The sequence below is a fragment of the Cupressus sempervirens genome, chromosome 3 (assembly GCF_028749045.1).
Source record: "Cupressus sempervirens isolate cs-2001-9-10 chromosome 3, ASM2874904v1, whole genome shotgun sequence".
NCBI classification, from domain to species: Eukaryota; Viridiplantae; Streptophyta; class Pinopsida; order Cupressales; family Cupressaceae; genus Cupressus; species Cupressus sempervirens.
Genome location: NC_143120.1, coordinates 780745967 through 780766841, shown reverse-complemented (window position 1 = coordinate 780766841; position 20875 = coordinate 780745967). Strand labels below are relative to the sequence as shown.

Sequence of the window (20875 nt, the reverse complement as noted above, 5' to 3'; positions counted from 1 at the left end):
AAATGTTGCGAAGTTCCCCAACAATCCCAAAAGGATTTGAAAGTTAGTTGTGGATGTTGGATTGGACATATATAAACTCCAGAATGTCAAATCATGGCATAGACATTCATGAATGAAGTTTTGGTGACTGTAACAAAAAAAACAATTATTTTCTAGGAAATTGTCTATTTTTGGTACTCCACGACCAATCTTTGATTTGGGCATGTAAATTTTCTCCATGATGTGTAGAGGATTGTCTTAGCATTCTGTTGCACTTGGTTTCATCAATTGAGGCTTTGGATCAAGGAAGATGTGAAACTTATACCAAACCTTTACAAAAATCAAGGTTTCCACAAAATGGACACCTAACTTGCTTTGTCACCATGGAATTTCACAACTCTTGGAATGAAGCAATAAGGTGATATGTACTTTAGGATTCTTGAATTCCAAGCCTGGAAAGTGGTGTTTTGGATTTTTACCACCAAGCCCTAGTCGAGCATCCTATAAGTGCTTAGTAGTAGTTTTAATCAATTGAAGTTCATAGAGGGTTAGGAGATTGGAAGATTCAATCTGATGTTGGATTTTGGCTGCATGAGGGCATTAGAGATTATTCATGCTCTTGGTGAATTTTGAGCAAATCATTTGGTAGTAGTTTCTTTGTAAAGCATACCTAATTAGGCTTATTAGATCTCTTATCATAGGGTCAGTTTGAGGGTGTCAATTTGGAGTTGGAAGCCAAGTCTTCCATGTTTGATATAACTTCCAAATGGGTGCCAAATCTATTATATGTTCATAGGGTTGTTTGGGAAAAAATGAATTAAGCCCTAAAAACTAGCTTGCTTGACCTAATAGCAATTAGGCCTACTCACTAGGTCAAGTTGAGCAACTTGTGTAGAACTTTTAGGTTTGAAACATTGGTTGATTTTGAGTCGTTAGGCCTAAATAGACTTGCCTAAGCCCTTTTCCTAAACTTTGGTCAATAATGGAGTCATTGTGCTATGAAGCTTAGGTTCTATCATGTCCCCAAATTTTAATGTAATTTTTAAATTAAATTAATTAATTAATTGGTCCCAAAATGTAAATAATATGAGGACCTTTAATTAGTTACTTTAATTAATTAATATGGGGCTCAAGTTAATATCTGTATTTGTGGTTTCGATTGATTTAATATATCTCAAACCTATTTTTATTTTAGTTTCTGTTGATAAGTGTTGCCATTGGCTATCTTTGTACACCCTCGGAAAGGTTTTTCCCGATGGGTATTTAAGCATGGCTTGTAGGTAGTCATAGATATGCATTTTGATTATTTATCTTGTATTGCGAATTCCCGTTGGGATTCTCTATTGTTCGCCATTTCAGAAGTGAAGGATCTTCCCTACTTGGCTTATTTGATTTTAGTGGGATTCAACCCTCACCGTATTTCGTTGCATGTAATACTTTGCTCGGAATTGGCAAATTGGAGCACCATCTTTTGGCAAATATATATTGAAAGTTATTCATGTTCAATCTTCATTCTTTTGTTGTATCTATTGAATTTGGATCTATAAGTTTTGTTGCATGACTGGATATTCTTCTCTCCTCCATTCGTACATCGTTTGTTTCTTTCCCCTACTGTATGAACAAATTTGCATTCTTTTTGTGCCCCACCTCACACCCACATCATCTCCTTCACTCCATCATACATCCTTCTCACAATATTGTACTGCTTGCAAGCTTTTCGTATGGCCTTCTACATCTACTATATGACTTCCATTTATCTACCATAAGGCCTCACCCATTCACCGTACGGACCTACATTGACACCGTACGACCAGCATCTGAAGATACTGTACTACATTTTCTCTCCACTGTACGACCATCAATTTGGCCTGCCAGCAGCTATTGTAGGGCCTCATTCTGTACAACCTCTTTCACGCTTTCTTTCGTGTGTAATAGGACAAATTGATTCCGGCATTCATTAGGTTTATACTTGTACAGATCTAGTCCAAAGGGGTAGTTAAACAACGGAACATTACAATTGAAGCACTGGCCACTCGAAGCACTAAGAGAGAACTACTTGAAGCATTGGCCAACCGAAGCACTGACTCGAAGCATTGACCTGAAGCACTAGCCACCCGAAGCACTGAAGGATACTACTTGAAGCACACAACAAGACTACCTAGAGCATACTACGGGACTTCATAAGGAAACTCTAGAAAAAAACATTACAGTAGTATCAGAGTAGAAACCTTTCGTGAACGTTACCAAAACCGTTCAGGAGCATCTTCAAAAGTTTCGGGAACATTATCGAAACTGTTCAGAACATTACAGGTTCACAGAAATGATCCCTATACCCAAATTTGATGTCAACTTGATTTGTTGCCAATCAGATGTTTGTGACCCTAATGATTGTTTAAGGCCTTAGGGATGTTCAATTGGCCCCTTAGGAGAGATTGAGCACGTTTGTTGCTTCTTAGGGTAATCGGTTAGAAATAGAAAGTGTTTTGGGTCTTTTTCCCTTTTCTTGTTGTCTACTTTGCATCATGTAGTGGGTACAAGGATATGTTGGATGTGGTGAGCAATGTGGTTGTAGTGGCTACATGTAATGGTTTAGCGACTACAAGGGGAAGTGTGGTAAAAGTGGAGGCAAGTGAAGTTGGAAAAATAGGCATCTTTTCTTGAACACGGGCAGAATTAGCTTCTTCATGAGCTATGTAACTTAGCTCTTTAGGACTTTTGTGATCTTTCTTGGTTTCTCCATCAGATGGCTCTGAGTAGATGCCTTCCTTTTCTCTTTCTTCTTTTCTTTCATTTCTCTCTCCTTCAATACGTCCAATTGAAAAGCTTCACCATTGTCTTAGGCTAGCTCTTGGTCTAAATGTGAATCTAAATCTCCCATGAGATCAAAAGTGAAAATTGACTTTAGCTCTTCGCAAAGTGCTTGCAGGTGGCATGTAGTGTGTGGAGTGCATGCAGGTTGTGTACAAAGATCATGTGGTGTGGGAGCGCATGCTACTGATGGGTGGTGTGCAAGTGTGCATGGAACAAGAAGTGGACGAGGTACAGTGGAAATTTGGACTGTATAGTGGAAGTGTTGACTAGTATGTTGGAAATGTGTTGTCGAGTATGGTTTAAGCTTTTGTGTCATTGAGTTGTGCCAAGAGGTACATCACATTGGATGAGACAATTTATTTATTTCTTATTCTTTACTGTTAGTTGTTTCTCGCAAAACATCTTTTGTTATTTGTTGGAGACCCTCAAGTTACAGAAATGGTATGTCGTCTCAAAGAGGATCTTCCTCACATGTTACAACTTTGAGAGTTTGACTTATCTCGATCACTTTGCCTTTCTAAGCACATTGTTAGAGGTGATAGCAATCGAAACGATAGACTCAAATAATATAGTGAGTACAAGGATATGACAAGAAATGTGGTTGTAGTGGCTACATGTGATGGTTTAGTGACTACAAGGGGAAGTTTGGTAAAATTAGAGGCAAGTGAAATGGAGAAACGAGCACCATTCCTTGAATAGGGATAGTATGAGCTTTTTCATGAGCTATAGAGAACTTGGTTCTTACCTTTCTTGGTTTCTTTGTTAGATGTCTCTTCGTAGATGCCTTCCTTTTCTCTTTCTTCTCTTTCATTGCTTTCTCCTTCAATCCTTCTAACTGAGAAGCTTCACCCTTTTCTTAGGCTAGCTTTTTGTCTAAATGTGAATCTAATTCTCCCATGTGATCATAAGTGGACTTGACACCAACTCTTTTCAATCTATGCTTTCCCTTTCCAACCACCTCCTTGTATAATCCAACATTGGCTGTGATATGGTTTTTATATCTATAATAGCCTCATGAGACTAGTAAATGAGAGGAGACTTTTTATCTTTTATTTTAAATCTTGATACTGAACAATGTCTTTGTCATCCTGCTCATGATCAGGAACTGAGAGTAATTCATAATGTCAGAGTTTCTTAACGCTCATTTTGGAGAAAGGACACTTTCAAACTTCATAGTTGTTGATGCAATCAGCTCAACGATTCTCCAAAGCATAAGTGTGCTTGAAATCTTGACCATATGCTACCCTAGCCTTTCTTTACAAATCATTATCATGTGAGGTCAAGTGCCAATCAAATCCATAAAAAATAGTTCAACCTTTGTACACTCCACAGAAGGAGAAGTAGCACAAATTTCACCATTTACCCTAATAGTTATAGGATAATATACCCCATTCTTTTTTCTTAGTTTGATTTCCTTATCTAGCCCATATAGTTGTCATTAAAGCTTCAACAATACTAGTTTGTCATTAGCGTACCTAGGTAATTCGCTGGATAAACTTGTATATCCTAAGACTCTTACATAGGTAAATGTAAGGAATTTGTTAAAAAAAATTAGTCAATTTGGATATCTTTATCTTATATATATATATATATATCATGAGATAATTATATATTCCATGAAATGTAATTATATATGTGTGTTTCTTATTATATGAGATAAATTAATAATAATAAATATTACTATAGTTATAATTATTATAAATATATAATAATAATACGATAACTATGTTATAATATAAATTATTAATTAACAAATTTAGACATGTTCCTTGAAGGGACATGTCTATTCATGGCTTATGCTTATTAATATGAGTAGAGTTGCCTTTGGAACACACATACCACATACAATGGTAGTGCTATTACATTTGCAACAGATCCAGAAAATCTAACATGGTATTAGAGCTAGGTTCGAATGTCTAGGGGCTGATTCACATTGATGAGGGTCATGGAGTTCTTTAATCATGACGTGGATTGCATCATATTAATACTAGTGATTTCAGTAAACTACCATGAATGGAGGCTTAAATTTTTTTTTATTACCATGAATAGATATGCGTAAGGAAGAATCACATCTTACCACCAATCAGACTGGAGATTGCAGTGCAGCAAAATGAAATTAGTGGAGATAAAACATTAGTTTGGCAGAACCATTTAGGCATTGAATGCATATTTTTCTTATAGCATGAAGTTACAGATTGCAAACAACCATTTGCAGAAGGTTGTGGTTGGAGGACGTAAATCCTGAGGTCAAAGCATTGTGACATAGCCCCAATACACCAAAATTTTGTTGTGGAAGAAAATTGTTTGCAAAACCGCTAAAGAGTTGTGGATTGGAGGGTTATAATTTATAGGCGTCTATAGACTTGGTAGCTGCACTACACTTCTAGAATTCATTTGTTGTCATTAATTGATAAGCATGAGTGGAATGGTGGCTGTGAGGAAATACTGAGAGAGTGGATTCAATTTGACCTTTTGGAGTTGCAGGTTGAACATACAATTGTCTTCTATACTAAACGTCAAGCTGCTTTGTGAGTAAAATATAAGAAGATGTAATCGAATTTGGAACCAAAACTATGACAACAAACTTCAATTCAAGCTATGGTCTAACCTGAAATATTATCTATGAGTATGGTATCTAGGAGCAATGTTACTAGCCTTAGACTCGGCTCAAACTTGGTTTCTGCCAAAATTGGCCTCGGACTTGGTCTTGGTAGTTGGACTTGGCAAGGACTCAGTGAGGTCTTGGCAAATTCAAAAACTCATGAAATTCAAAGATTGAGAATTTTAAGTTCTTTTCATGCATCATTTAGCCAATTAACATCAAATACACAATAATCATGATCATCAGTGTCGAATCCAATACCCTCAAGGTTAGGGTACTACACTGGGTCTCCTCGTGCTCTAGCCTCCTCCACTAACATTCCACTGTCAGATCCCAAACCTCAATACTCTTCCCTCAACTCTTCTATCTCTATTCTTTGTGTTTGCAAGTGATAGAATGACCTTTTTAGGTCTTACTCCTGCTTAACATACGCAAAAAAACAAAGAAAAACATTAAAAATTAATTTTTTGTCTTTTCTAAACACTGCCCACTAGCCAAGTCAGGTTGACAAGACTCGCCGAGTTGGTTGACTCGGCTAGGACTCGATCGCATCTGAGTCCAGAGGTAGTTTACCTCATTTTGCTTGGCTCGCCTCAAGACTTGCCAAGTCCTATAGCATTGTCTAGGAGTATTAAATTGATGATGATATGTGACTTTTTTTTTCTGATACCAAACATATTATTCATGGTGTTGATAATGGACAATACATCATTCACCCAGGAGATAGATCCATTCTTGGTAAGGCTATGACCGGAAATGATTTGTCCAGTGTTCAAAGTGTCATGGAATATGTGATGTCACATATGAATCCAAAAGGAAAGAGAAAGAATCCTTTGGGACATGGAGATCCTTGACAATTTGAATGTTTCAAAATTTCTATTATTACAGGGGCATTGCTAATCTTAAATGAATATAAGAAAGAGATCATACTCTACATAATAATAGGACACCTTTGAAGGTGGACATCGAGTAGATGGAGGATGGAAGTGTAGAGCCCATTTGCCGTTGCACCAAAAGCCATGACTGTTAGTGAACATGGAACACCACATAATTAACCACCTGTGGGTAGGGGAGCGCGTCGCATCACCCAACAATCTCCCCCTCGACGCGCATACCAGGTGCTTATTCGGGTCGGGATGGCACCGGGGAGATTTGAACCCATGACCAGGCCAAAACCAGGCTCTGATACCAATTGTAGGGCCCACTTGCCGTTGCACCAAAAGCCATGACTGTTAGTGAACATGGAACACCACATAATTAACCACCTGTGGGCAGGGGAGCGCGTCGCATCACCCAACAGGAAGACATTCAATGAAAGAGTTGACACATAAGTGAAGGATTTCTTGAAAACAAGGGAAGGGAAGTACGATGCAAACGAGAAACAATAGTAATGGCACAGTTGGTACACACATGAGAGGCTATCATAGCAAAGGTATGAAAGTGATAAAAGCACTAGTTGGTTGGGTGAAAATATACCTACATGGAGATTGTGGTTGATAATGTAGTGTAAGTGCAATTATGTATCATATTGCTTGCTTATATGTTTTTGGAAAAGGATGTGGAAAGGGATGTTAGAAATTGACATTTGTTTTTCGTGTATGGGTGCAATTGTGTAATGCGCTACATGGTTACAAAATATGTTTTTATAATCTTGGTTGGTTTATCATCCATGAAGCTTCCTTGCATGTTGAAATAACAATAAATTTAGGGTGTTCTGTGGATTTGGGCTTCAACAAAATTCGGGGAAACATAGTCATCAAGGCACTAATTGTTTATAAATTGAGCACCACTTTCTTATTGCAACAAATAATAGAGAACCCAAGGAGATTTTTGCCTCTACCATGGGCCATAAAGAATATTTCTATATTAATCCTTATTGCTTAAACAATGATCTTGAATCACTGAGTGACTTTATGGAAAATGAAGACAATGAAGATCTTGAATCCCTGGATGGCTATTCGGAAGGCATATATTTCTAATTATCAAATGGATATAATGTCACTTTTAATCTCTGAGAGTAAGCATCGACAGGACAGTTCATTTTTATGACAAGAAATAGAAATGATCCCATCACACAGGGAATGGAGAGGAGTATATGATGGTGATATTGAGGAAGGAAGAAGATGACGTGGATTGAGAACTGCATTGGTCAATCACAGATCGAGCACACATACTTGTGATTTGTAATGAACAACCATGCAAACACTTGTTGAATGGGACTCGACGATGACATTGAAATTCTTCAAAGATAACTTTGGTCACAGTCAAAGTGAGAAGTGGCCCTCACTAGCATCGACTTCGGGTCCCACCTACCCAACTCTATGTTGTATATCAGTGGTATCATCTACAACAAGTAATTGTAGAACCTCACATGGTAAGACATATAAACTACTTGTTACCTAAATTTTCGCCCCAAGTTAAAATCCAAGTAGAACTTGTTACTTATTTTTCCCACATGTCAAAATCTAGTTCTAGATAATGTGCAAGTAAAGACAAAGAGCACATCTTTTGCGTTTAGCTTATATTTATTGCCAAATCAAATTTTCATTTTAGAACAAGAATAGTCAAAATGTCCTTTATATTAATCATCATGATATATATAATTGATGATTACAAAACTAAAATGAAAATAAATGCTGAATGTATATGTAACTCTCACACAAGGCTGTGAGAGTAGCCTCTACTACTCTACTGTTAAGTTCCTATCTATTCTATACAAATGTAATGAAAATGGAAGAAAGAAAGAAGAGATATGTAAGGGTCATGGGTAACTAGTCATTGCATGTGATGAATGACTGGTGAGGCATCCTCTTGATTGCTCCTTGTCAGCAGTTCCATGCCTCACATCTAAAGCTTTAGTTGTTTTCTACAAAAGGGAGAAAATGTTTTAGATCAAAGGATCTAAGCAATGATGATACCTCCTCATGTACATACTTATCTTATCTCAATGCCATTTTTCACATTCGCATAGAACATAGCAAATATCTCAGCTGGTGGTTAGAAATGCATTTTTTTAAATTTAAAAATGATCAAGTATATCAACATTATATCAGCAAGGAAATTATACAGATGTTTGAAGCAAAAAACCACAGAGATAATGATCTACAGCCATGATTGTTTCTTTTGAAAGTCAAAAGGTTACTTCAAAGCATTATGAAGCAACATCAACATAACAATTTCATCATTTACTCTAATTATTATCTATAGGCATGCAGATCAGATATATGAAAAAATGACAAAGTATATACATCTAAATGCTGACATAGAAGCATTGATGGAAAGGTTTTCAGCCAAGGGGCACAGTTGCAGAGAAATGATATAAACTTGTTTCATAATCAATTGCATAAATGGTGTCTACAAACTATAGAACAAAATGTTTGCATACCATAACAGTTGGAGGAAAACAACCAAGAGAAGAAAATGCCTATTAAATGCTAGGGGTTTTTACTAGCAGCAAGTCTGTGTCTTAGCAAGAGGAAACATGGCCAAAAGAGAAAAGAAAATCTGCTATTTCCTGACTGAAAATGCCCAAAAAAGAGCAGAAAATCTAACTGTTGCAACTCCAATAAATGCCCATAAAAATCTGTAAAGGGAAAGAGCAAAAGTGCTGTTCGAACTCCATTTTTTCCAGCTAAAGCAACATTTCTTTCTATCCAAAAAAGATGAGGTCAAATGTTGTAAGATATAACAGCAAAAAATGTGCCCAGAAATTTTATTTTGAGTCACAAATGTCATTAATAGAAGCTGAAAGGCCCAGAAAATAAGCCACGTTACCAGCATAGCAGCAGATCTGAATCTTTACAAGAGGATGAAAGCCAAGAAACGCAGCAGAAAATGACCAGAAAAAGGCCATAAAAGCTCCAGCAAAAAACTTCATTCTTCCAGCTGAAAACCCTCTTTCTTTCCTTCATATGGCTGGAGCTCACAATGAAGTAGAATGAAATGAAAAGAAATGAGCTTCTTTAGGGTAAGATCCTTAATATTTTCCTCATTCACATGAGTGGAAAAGACATTTTCCTTTATTTATTTTCTTTCAAAAAAGTTTGCCAAGTCCATTAATGTGAATGGAAGGAATGTTTTTTTCAATTTGCTAAGTCCATGCAAAATGCTCAAGAGGTATTTTCCATTGTATTGATGTTAGTTAACATTAATAAATGATGTTCTATAAATCATTTTATTAATGATTGATTTAAACTAAAGGAAAACTAAAATATTTTCTAATTTAAAATATAAAATTATTTCTTATTTTTAATATGTTTTAATACTTTTAATGAAAATGATTATTAATTATAAATATACACTATGTTAACATTATTAAATTGATTTAATAATCAATTAAATAATATTAACAGAGTGCACAGTTATTATTAATAAATTTATTTAACTTATCACAAATAAATTTGTTAATGTTATTAACTGATTTTAAAATCATTTAAATAGCATTAATATATCTATTATTGATAAAATATTATGCTTTCTCAAATAGATACTAAAACATATGGAAAATAAATTTCTTTTATATTTTAAATTGATAAATATCTTTAGTAAAATGCCAAAGAGATATGGAAGCAAGTTGCAGATATTTTCAGGCTGAGTGGAGTTAGTGCAAATCTTTTTGGAGTTGTTTAAGAGGATGAGATAAAGTTGTGTGCTTGGCTTAGTCATCAGGATAAGGGGACAATTTTAGTGGAGTTATTACAGGGCCATTATGAGCTTTTAATGATATATTTCACTTCATTGGGTGGCCATTATGACAAAGATGATAAGTCATGTTTGTTGAAGCATTACCTTACCTTTTTGAGTGCATTGAGGGGTCCAAGTGGTGGCCTAAATGATCAAATCCAACCAGGATCTTTCTAGATGCAATTGGTTGAAGCTATAGGTATGAGCTCAAAGTTCATTTGTAAGGGTTCTGGTTTTAGTAGATTGGAGGACTTGTAATTTTTATCCTTCTCCTCATTCTTGCCTATTTCTTGTAACTCAATTTATGATAGTAAGAAAGATAGCCTTGGATACCATTTTATCAATTGTTTCTACCCTCTTGTGTTTGCATGAACTGTGTATCAATGTGATTGATGAAATTGTTAGTGAAAAGAATGATTTTCCTTTAGTTTTGTCTCATTGTGCCATACCTTTTTTTGTTATAGGTGGAATGTGCAGGTTACAGATCATGTCAAGCAGGTGTTATAGGCTCTTTATCGTGAATTATTGTTTCTTTATACAGCAGTTAGGAACTTAGACCTATCTATAAATTATTGCTGTGCATGCCTAGAAAAGATAAGTTGTGTGAGCTTAGATTTGTTATTTTGGTGTTCAAGTGTTTCAATTTTCTGAATATCATAAGTAATTTTCGGTGCATCACCTTAGTCTTAGGTTTTATTTCAGTTATCGTTCTATTTCTTTCCCTCCCAAGTTTTAAATTTATGTTTGAAGTGAAAATAGGTGAATCATCATAAGGAGCCGGCCTAGAACCTAAAGGTTCACTTCTATTTCTGGTACACCCACTACCCAGGAGTGTTTCCATGTTTATTGAAGTGACTATTTTTTCGAATTCAGTCAAGTGTGCAACTTTTAGAGATAACACTACTTAATAACATATTAGCATAGTCTTCCTTCGCATAGTGACTAACAACAACTGGAGTCACATGGATAATAGTTCCCATTTAATGGATAGCATAGAGTCCACGTTTAGCGGGCAACGTGGGCCTCACATGAAGGTAAGATGTAATAATGTGCTTGTGAGATAAATCCTATCATGCCTAAGCACCCCAACAAAAGTGGTTATGGAAACAAAGTATTATCAAGTACGTTGGGAATATAAAACATAAATGAAAGCTTAAAGGAGGTTAAACCTTGGGTACCGACCCAATAGACATTAGTATTAAGGTATATTCTATTTGTAATGCTCATTTTATGAATATTCATTCTTATGATTGATAATAATGACATATTAGAATTGAAAGTATATAAGTAGAAAACTTATATAAATGATATTATGTTCATTTAAGTTTGATTAAGTGTTATTTTATAATGGGATCATTTTCAAAATAAGATGAGAGGAAATAAATTCAGTTTATAATTATCTATATTATATTGGAATCATCTTATGCAGTATTATCTAATATCTTTGAGTATTAGTCTCTCTCTTATTATTTCAATACCTACTATAAGAGTTATTTTCCTTGATATTTTCTCCAAGAACGTTATTATAGGAAGAGGGAGTCTGACACATCCATCTGAAGGAGCAGATAGAGGATATGTTTTAGTTGATCTTTGAAGATCTTGATCATATTAGAATGAGAGGGAGTTTTGACTTAATGTAAAATTTTGGTATCATGTGTGTGATTGGATAATTTAATGGGCCTACCCCTTGTGTACATGAGAAGGAAGTGACAACTTCCAAATGATGTCACTTGTATTTGCAGAAGGTATTGAAAGGTGATGATCTTACAATAACTTTCTTTTCTATTATGATGGACATCCTACGATATCTATGCATATCATGATAGATTATACCTTGCACGGTGGATGTTTATATGGTATACATTATGAAAATGCGTATGCACATACCTTATAGACATTTTTGAGTACATGGTGAATGTAATGTAAATTTGTTGATGTGTGGTAGCTTCAGTTGACTAAATTTTGTGCTATACATTTTTGAGTAAGGGTTGTGCTTAAATCATGTGAATATGTATTTTTTGAGGCCTACAACTATGTCCTTAGATGTCATAAAATTGACTATCTTTGAGTTGTTTGTATAAATGCATATTAGAGATTGGTAAGTATGCATTTTGTGAGGCTTATGACTAAGAGCTTAGACATTAATTATAATGTCTTTGAGTTATTTGTATAAATGCATACTAAGTGTTTTACCAAGAGCTTAGATATCATTAAATTGAATGTCTATGGGTTGAGTAAAATAGTGATAGACCATTATCCTTGATTATCAAATTGTATTTATCCTTATTGACTAAGAGGGAGTGTTTAAGTTTTTAGTCAATTTCGATATGTGTGTGTGTGTGTGTGTGTGTGTGTGTATATAATGAAATATAATCATATGTGTTTCTTATTATATGAGATAAATTAATAAATATATATCTATGGTTATATTTATTATAATTATATAATAATATTATTATAATTTTAATTATTAATTAAAAAAAGTCATATCCCTTAAACTGACATGTCTATTCATGGCTTATGCTTATTAATATGAGGAGAGCTGCCTTTGAAACAGACATACCATATACAATGGCAGTGCTATTACATTTGTAGCAGATCCAGAAAATTAATAGAATTGAATGAACCAAAAACCATGTTGTTTGATGTAATGTCCCTATTACCTAATTTTCACCTACCGGCTCAATCAAGTAGAGTCCAGTTGTTTCAAGTCAAAAAGGTACATTTTGGTCTATTTTACATCTTGTGTTATGCAATAATTTGAATTCCTACTAGCAAAAATAACAATTACATTTTATGAAGAAAAGAACACAGTGACAAATTGCATATACTTTAGATTCTTTTCTGAAAATGTAATACTTTTATTCATCAAATATTGTTTTTGCTCCACACAAGCCATGAAACCAGCAAAAAGAAATTCATTTCTTGAATTTATAGCATGCATATACATGTGTAATCTTTAAAAAAAAAATGTATATGAGGGGCCAGTCATTGCTTCAATGAATGGCTGGTTTTGAGCTTTCTATAATTATTATTGCTCATGTTTGGTAGGGGACTAGTTGATCTGGGTACCTATCTATCCATGCATTACACTCGGTTCTACTTTAGAGATAGATACATGACCAGTAGTGATGCTTCTGGCCTAGTGGGACTTATATTAAGCGAGTAGTTTCTGCAAAAAGAATGGAGACCATCTACATACCACACTAGATACTTGAGCCCATGTGGCTAGACTCAAGTTCCCTTCTATTTTAATCAGCCTCAACATTCTCTTACCTCTACCACTCGGGCTGCCCTTCCAGGTTGCTTTTTTATGAGGTCCTGTGATATAGGAAGGATTGTAGAAGAAGTCGGTGCACATTCAACAATGATGCTAATCGTCTTGAGATATTGTCATTTATGTCAAAGGTTTGAATGAAGTTTTCATTGATAAGAAGTCCAAATAATATAAGGGACAACATAAATTTGTTACAAGACAGCTCGAAAATGGCAATTGATATTAAGAAGTTTAACGAGGACAAGTTATGCCTATTAGACATTGATTGCAGAGTTAAATATGCGTATTAATTGAAGTGGAGGCTGTAGCTATAGGGTAAACTGAACGGCTAATCCGTATACAATTCCATAAGCAATATGAGCAAAGGGGCATTGATGTATGTGTGGATGATCTTGGCTTCAAGACATGTAGGAAGAATAATTTTATGAGCAGATTCTCGATATAGTTTGGAAAGAGAGAGACTACTGGGTATCTATTCCACAAACAGCGTGCCAAGCATAGTCTATAAGTCAGTGATAAATCCCTTGTATCTGTTCAGTAAGAAACATCAATACATGTTAAAGAACATGGAGATGCTGAAGAACATATAAACCAACTGCAGAGATACAAAGAAATCGATGTCAAACAGTTTAGAATAATGACAGATTTGGAAATACAAATATATTGAAGACATGTGTGGACTTGTAACATGTATTTGTATCACATGAAGACAAGTCAAACATTTGATTGGATCTGGGAAGACAGCTAACACCTGGGAGGACAGTTAATACCTAGGAAGATAGTTAACAAATATTGGCAGCAACCAGTGGAGACATAAGCAGTACAAATGAATCATTACGAAGAATTCACAAACAAGGTTTGCATAGAGATAATAGTATACAGGTCATGAATAATATATAAAAAGACAAAAATACAGAAGAAATGATTACAGCAGGGATTGTGGAGTTTGCAAAAATATGTACAGAGAATATGCAAAATAACATATTGTTTCATCAGAATGAACTATGTAGCCATTAAGAACTAAATTGGAGAGGTGTTGTCAAGGGTTCTTAGATTGCATGGTTATCATCAGTCATTGGTATGCAGCAATCATCGTGCTTGATAGAAGGTGTCAGTATGGTTAAAAGGAACATTATGTATGAATGCTTGGAGATTTAATATCATTGTGGCATCATACGTTTATACATATACATACATACATACATACATACATACATATATATATATATATATATATATGCAAATGATGAAGGAAATGAAGATGCCAACATAGAACAACAAAGGTACAAATTTTAATTATGTTTTAAATATATAAATGTTTTATATGTTGCCTAAGTAGCTCATGTGTGTCCAATATATGTACCCTATTATGAAGTTGCTAGATTCTTGCCAAGGTAGTTAGAGGCCATACTTGATGATTGGACAAATTGACTAGAGTAGCACCTCATTCGTTAAATCTCGTTTGCCAATGCTTTCTCCGCTTCATTTGCTTCTACAACCACCCATGCAACATTTCCACAATAATAAACAGTTCTTCCATTTTAAATCAATACCAAAATGTAACACAAATAAATGTAACAATGGCTAACTACCATGATCCAATAAACATAACAAGCAATTGTTAACTACCACTATCAAATACATGACGAGCAATGGTTAATTACCATCGTCAATAAACAATTGTACAACATTAACTATAAACAATCAAGTTCACATGAAATAAATAGTTAATTATAACTTCCTTTTCATCTGATCAGGGAAATGATGGTTTTAGACTATCATTTCAACGGCTATAAATTAAAAATTAATTAGGTCAAAATTTTTGGGATGTAACAATAACCCTTTGACTACCTTATGATGATACAATACTCCCTTATGTAATCCCTAGTGAAATCACCTCTTAAGGATATAGGGTTTAAATACTCCACCAAGGGTTTTCATCCTTGATTGTTTCAAACTCCTAATTGGAAGGAATAATTGAAATGATAAAATCAGATGCTTTGACATGAGCCTTGAGCTCTCTTTTATAGGTTCTGCTTTGGGCCCATTTTTTTTTTTAATTAAATTACTTTACCCTCCACTTATTTAAGTACACTTCTAATTTGCACCTAAGACACTTTTTGAATTTTAATTTCAATAAGACATAACAATATTTAAGTTGCCCATTTGAAAATAAAGTGATTGCTTGCTTAAATATTATTATTTCAGTTATTTTATGTCTTAGCATATGAGAAATAATTAGGCTATGGGTCTTAAATTCGCTCTATTCTTTTGAAGGTCACTTGATCTCTCATGAGAAGTAGATATCTAGGCAAATAAAAGGATTGAGTTATAATAACTCTTGAATAGATAATAGCTGCCAAGATCTTTGATATAATCATCAAAGTATATGATAATATGCTTCTATAGATAGCTCCATCAACTATTGAGTTTTTAACTAACCTTAGTTCCACAAAATTTTATACCATGGAGATAGGAGGATCAAGGACCTTGATTTGGAGACAATAGTAGGACTATGACTGATGGGGATCTAGGGGTAATCCCTTAGATTGTTGATGGTAGTGCTCTTGATAGGGTTCTAGGGCGAATGCTATTAGTAGGGTTTAGGGGAAATTCTATTCACAATTTTCATGGATAGTGTCCCTAGCACATTCCTATGGAACAAATTAAATTATTCTCGAACAAATAGACTTTCACAATGCATGTTATTTTCATAATTTTATCAATGTGTTTTCTTGAACAAATAGAACTAGCAGTGAAATAGGAGAAACTATTATAAACAGTAAGGGCTATTAGTTTTTATAGTTTATTCTTAGCACATTAGAGTATTGTACTTAGGATTAGTGGCCCAAATTTAAATTACAATGTTTGTTTTTTGGAAAAATAACTTCTTTGAAGTGGTAGATGTGGGGATGAGTACAAGTTTTGAAGATGTTTGACGCACATGGTTGAATTTCTCAAGCGTCTCGGGGATGCCTCAATGCCCTCTTAAAATTATCTTTATGGAGATGGTCGAATGCTCCTTATTTAAGAGATATGTCGTAGGGATGTCTCCTACCCATAGTTTGCAGACTCGAACTCAGAGAGTACTCAGCAAGCCCAAAATTTTCAACTCGGAAAAAACTCGGCATATACTCAACAAAAACTCCGGGAAAACTCAGCAACTCAGAAAGTACTAAAATTTAAAATCTCTTAAAGAAACATATATTTTTGTGTAGAATACAATTATAAAATGTATTAAATTAGTAATTGACATTTCAATAGAGAAAATGTATAGTTTTATGGTACTAAAATGATGTGAAAAATGCATCTAATCCAATGTTTTCCTTACATCAACATTTTTTACCTACTTTTTTAACATCTATAAATACGCGAGAGTTAAACTTGAGAGTACTCACCCAACAAAAAAACGTGAGAGTACTTGGCAACTCTGAGAGTACTAGGAGAGTTTGCAAACTATGCTCCTACCTATTGGTGGTGGTGGGGCAATTTTGGAGGGATGTTTCTTTTTCGTCTCCCTATTTTGGGGATGATCTTATCTCTGGAAACGATCAATTGTAATAGGAGTTGTGTCCCCATGGAACACTATGAATAAGGGAGACAGCCTAACTCATCTTTTGGAATTGCTAGTTGAAATTAGTGGGTTAATTTTTACGTGGTATTTTTGTGGGAATTAGGTTTAGGTGTCACTAATATAAGCAACACTCTACATTGATTTATTTAAAGTTGTCCATCCAAGATGAGTTATAATCCATCTTTTTTTCTCTCAAACATAAATCGGATTTTGTCTGTAATAACCCCTGTCGGTTATGGCTTTAACAAACATCAACTTCCCTTACTAATCAGAGATTTGGCATTTAGTCAAACAATTAGCAAAAATATTAAGGAACTCCAAATGTTTGTCAATTCGCTATTTTCTCAATTCCAAATTACCACACCCAAAATATTAAAGATGGAGGCAACTTTCTAGTTAACCATGGTGAAGAACAAACCGATTCAGCTCGCTATACCAATTTACTGAATTCTGAATTTGCCTCTGTCCAAAATGCTGATGCAACTAAACAATGTTTTTTTATATTGATTGTTTGCCTCAATAAAATTACTGGAAAATAAATATCTATCTCCAACACTGGAATTTAAAATCTGATTGCTTAATTGCATATAAATAACAATCACAAATGACAATGTAGAACCTGGGTATGACTGCAGCACATAGCCCGATAGTTCCAAATAAATCTTCAATCACGTGTGCTTGGAGATTGATGAACCAGCATAATACAAAATCACAGGAACACCAAAATGCATAAACCACCTGTCAAGTTGAGTGCTGTCCCCTCAAAATGTTGAACTGGTGGACCCGAATTAAATCCCAGGTCATAAACATAAAATCACAGGCCCTGTAATTATTAATGCTGGGCTGTAATGGGAGACGTGGGTCAGGAAAATGGCTTTGGACCCATGATTTGCAGTCCACAAGAGCATGAAAATGAAGCATCTAGCTTCTAGAACTCCAGATTTCGGACCTTAAGGCTCTACGTGAAATACTAGATGGTCTATGCACACTAATTGCAGAAAATCGCACTTCCTAGGATAACTCCAGAATTGCATTTGAATTTCACAAATAATTTTTCTAACATCCCTTAATGCTATCTCCAAAATAGACTCTCCATAGACACAGTAATTACAATAGGAGGAAATTGCAAATTATATACCTCAACATAATTTGCATACACCAATCTCAGAATTCATTGAATTTCTCACAAACCCTGAGCTAGTTGCTGGATAATTTCAATATAATAATCAAGATGCATATTCAAGATTATTCTCCTTAGCCACATAATTTATAGTAGGAGATGTTGGCTGATTGTATACTTCAGCAAAATTGCCAAGAACTTTTGAGACTCAACCCTTATACTTCAGCAAGGGCACAAAAATCAGAACTCAGGAAAAGCCACAAAAGCATCAAAATAAAATAAAATATCCAAGCATGCTTTTCCCAATGGAATGAGCTCCTATTTATAATCCTTTGTTGACAATTTTTTTCTAAAAACTCCACTTTAGAAATTGTGGAAGTTTCCCAAAAGAATCAACACTTGAAACTTTCCAACACACTTTTTAGAAATATCTCTTAATGTCATTATTAGAATAATGCAACTTAATTATTAATGAATAAATAAGAGCTCATGCAATTATTAACCTTATTTATTGCAGGTGACGACCGACTGCCAAAGCCACCCACTGCACTGCCAAAAATAGACCTAAAAATAGTAAGTCTACAACTAGGACCCCCAAAATACCCTCTCAGCTCACAAAGATTGCTATGATGAGCTAACTCCATCTAATGCACAGACTTGCCAAAAACGGGGACATTACATTGTCATTACTTGAGTTACCTTGAGAAATTTTGTAGCCATTCCATGAAAGGATAATTCTTACTTTCTTCTAAAATTGCAATTGGATAGCATATGAATGTCATAGCACAAGTGGTATTATGCACTTATCAAAGATGTGATATGAATAGTGTGTATTCTTTCAATGGTTGTCAATGGTTTACTATTGCATTTATTAATTATACTTGGATTCTGAATATGGATTTTAATGATGTAATTATATTTAAGAATTTCTTGAAGAAATTGTCTCTACTAATGAGTTGCAATGTGGAATTCTAATCTTCTTCTTAAATATTTTGTTGTATTTCCCTAAAAATTTGGTTGCAAGAACAATGTTTTTCATCTAGTAGCTAAATTTGCTTGGGACAATGCATGCAGAAATCCTTCCTACTGGGGACGAGTTTGCTTCATATCCACTCCTGATGGTGAAAATTGTGGACTAGTTAAGAATTTGGCAGTTACATGTGTTGTCAGCTTACATTCTGCCCAAGAACCTATCCTTGATATATTGAAGGAATCTGGAATTATAGTGATTGAACATGCTTCCTCATCAAATTCTAAAGGTGCAACAAAAATTTTCATCAATGGAGATTGGGTAGGAATCCATCATGATCCTGATTCTCTTGTAAAGAAATTACGAAATCTTCGTCGCAGGCAGTATATTCATCCACATGTAGGTTCTTAAGTTCAACCCTAGACATCTTTTCATTTTTCTCAAAGCTTTAAAACCTGTAACTTGTTGAAATGCTAGACAATTGTTGTCCTAAATCTTGAAAATGTTCTTCCAAGCAGAAAACTTGAAGATGGTATCTTACTATCAAGTATGTGAGACTGTACTATTGAAATGAGAGACTTTAGAAATTTATCCTTGAAGTTGATTATTCCAAAAATAAAGAGAATTAGTAGTAAAATTTAAAATCTCTTTATAGTGAGACTTCTGTGTACTGATCTGTCTGTCATTCAAAGTTCCTATCCTTTCTAGCATACTGTCATAAATGTGCATTTCAAATCCAGAGAACATGCATCAAATGACTTGGCTAACTCCCTTATGAGTAGGAACTTGTTCACCTCTGTGCATAAGGGTAACAAATAATTACAAATGTTTGTGCAACAAGATCATTAATGCTTGATCATTTTAGATTCTTATGACTGCAAATAGATCATGTTTGCATAAAGTTTCCATTCCTGTGGTGATATCAATAACCCTCTTTTTCATCTTCACTTGCAGACAATTACCAGTAGGCATACTTTCAAGGTAGATAGGCAGGAAGATAATAGAAAAAAGTAATCAACAGTAGATTGATTATGGACTTGATGAATTTGTACACATTATACACTATACTTTCTATTTAATATTTCTTAAATACAGCCATCATTATGGAATATTAAAAAATTTTAGAAGATGTCACCTGCTCTCTTGGTATCATTCTCAGATTTCAGGGAACATTAATTAAGTGTTTATATTTGAGAAGTCGACAGACAGGAAATGCAAAGGTTATTGCTATGGGCTGTTAAGTTGTATGGTGCTTGTTCAGATCTTCAAAAGGCTTCTAGTCAAAGTATCATAAATATTATATATCATTATTGTTGTCATCTACATGTTTGGTAATACACCTGCACAAAGTATTGTATCAGAGAAAAAGACGTTTATAAAAAACATATACGTGTCTGCACTCCAATCTCAGGGTATAATCAGAATCCTATATGAGTTAGTTTTCAACGCAGGTTCAATGCAATAACATATATATATTAATAGCATAGATTGTAATGCCAATCACTACAAAATAAGATCACAGTACATATTAGTATTAAAGGAAGTCCACTATGTGTAAATCCTTCATCAATTGCACCTCATTCTCACAACTTAATGCCAGTTAACCCATGCCCTATATTAACTAAAAATAGCTCTTATACAATGCCACCTATTTTATACGAATTTTTAAGTTAGCCAATGGATGAACCAGAGAATTGTACAGCATTGGTTATAGGAACTGTTTCCTTAAGAATGTGATGTTTAGAAACCATTCTATTTAGTGGAAAAGATGGCATGACATCAACAAATTTTCCACTATTTCTTCAAATTTTCCATACTGTGATTGTGTTGCTTAGATACTAAATGCCTAGAACTTTCTA

The 20875-nt window shown here is 34.5% G+C and overlaps 1 protein-coding gene across 4 annotated transcripts in view; it reads left to right on the top strand.

Annotated features, from left to right (window-relative positions):
• Positions 1-20875, top strand: part of LOC149569109 (DNA-directed RNA polymerase D subunit 2b-like) — a 357288-nt gene that overhangs the window by 165546 nt on the left and 170867 nt on the right. For all 4 annotated transcript variants that reach the window (XM_089821896.1, XM_089821895.1, XM_089821899.1 and 1 more), the window contains one exon: positions 19121-19415. In XM_089821896.1, coding sequence (XP_089678022.1) covers positions 19121-19415 — 295 coding nt within the window. The remainder of the gene's footprint in view (positions 1-19120; positions 19416-20875) is intronic.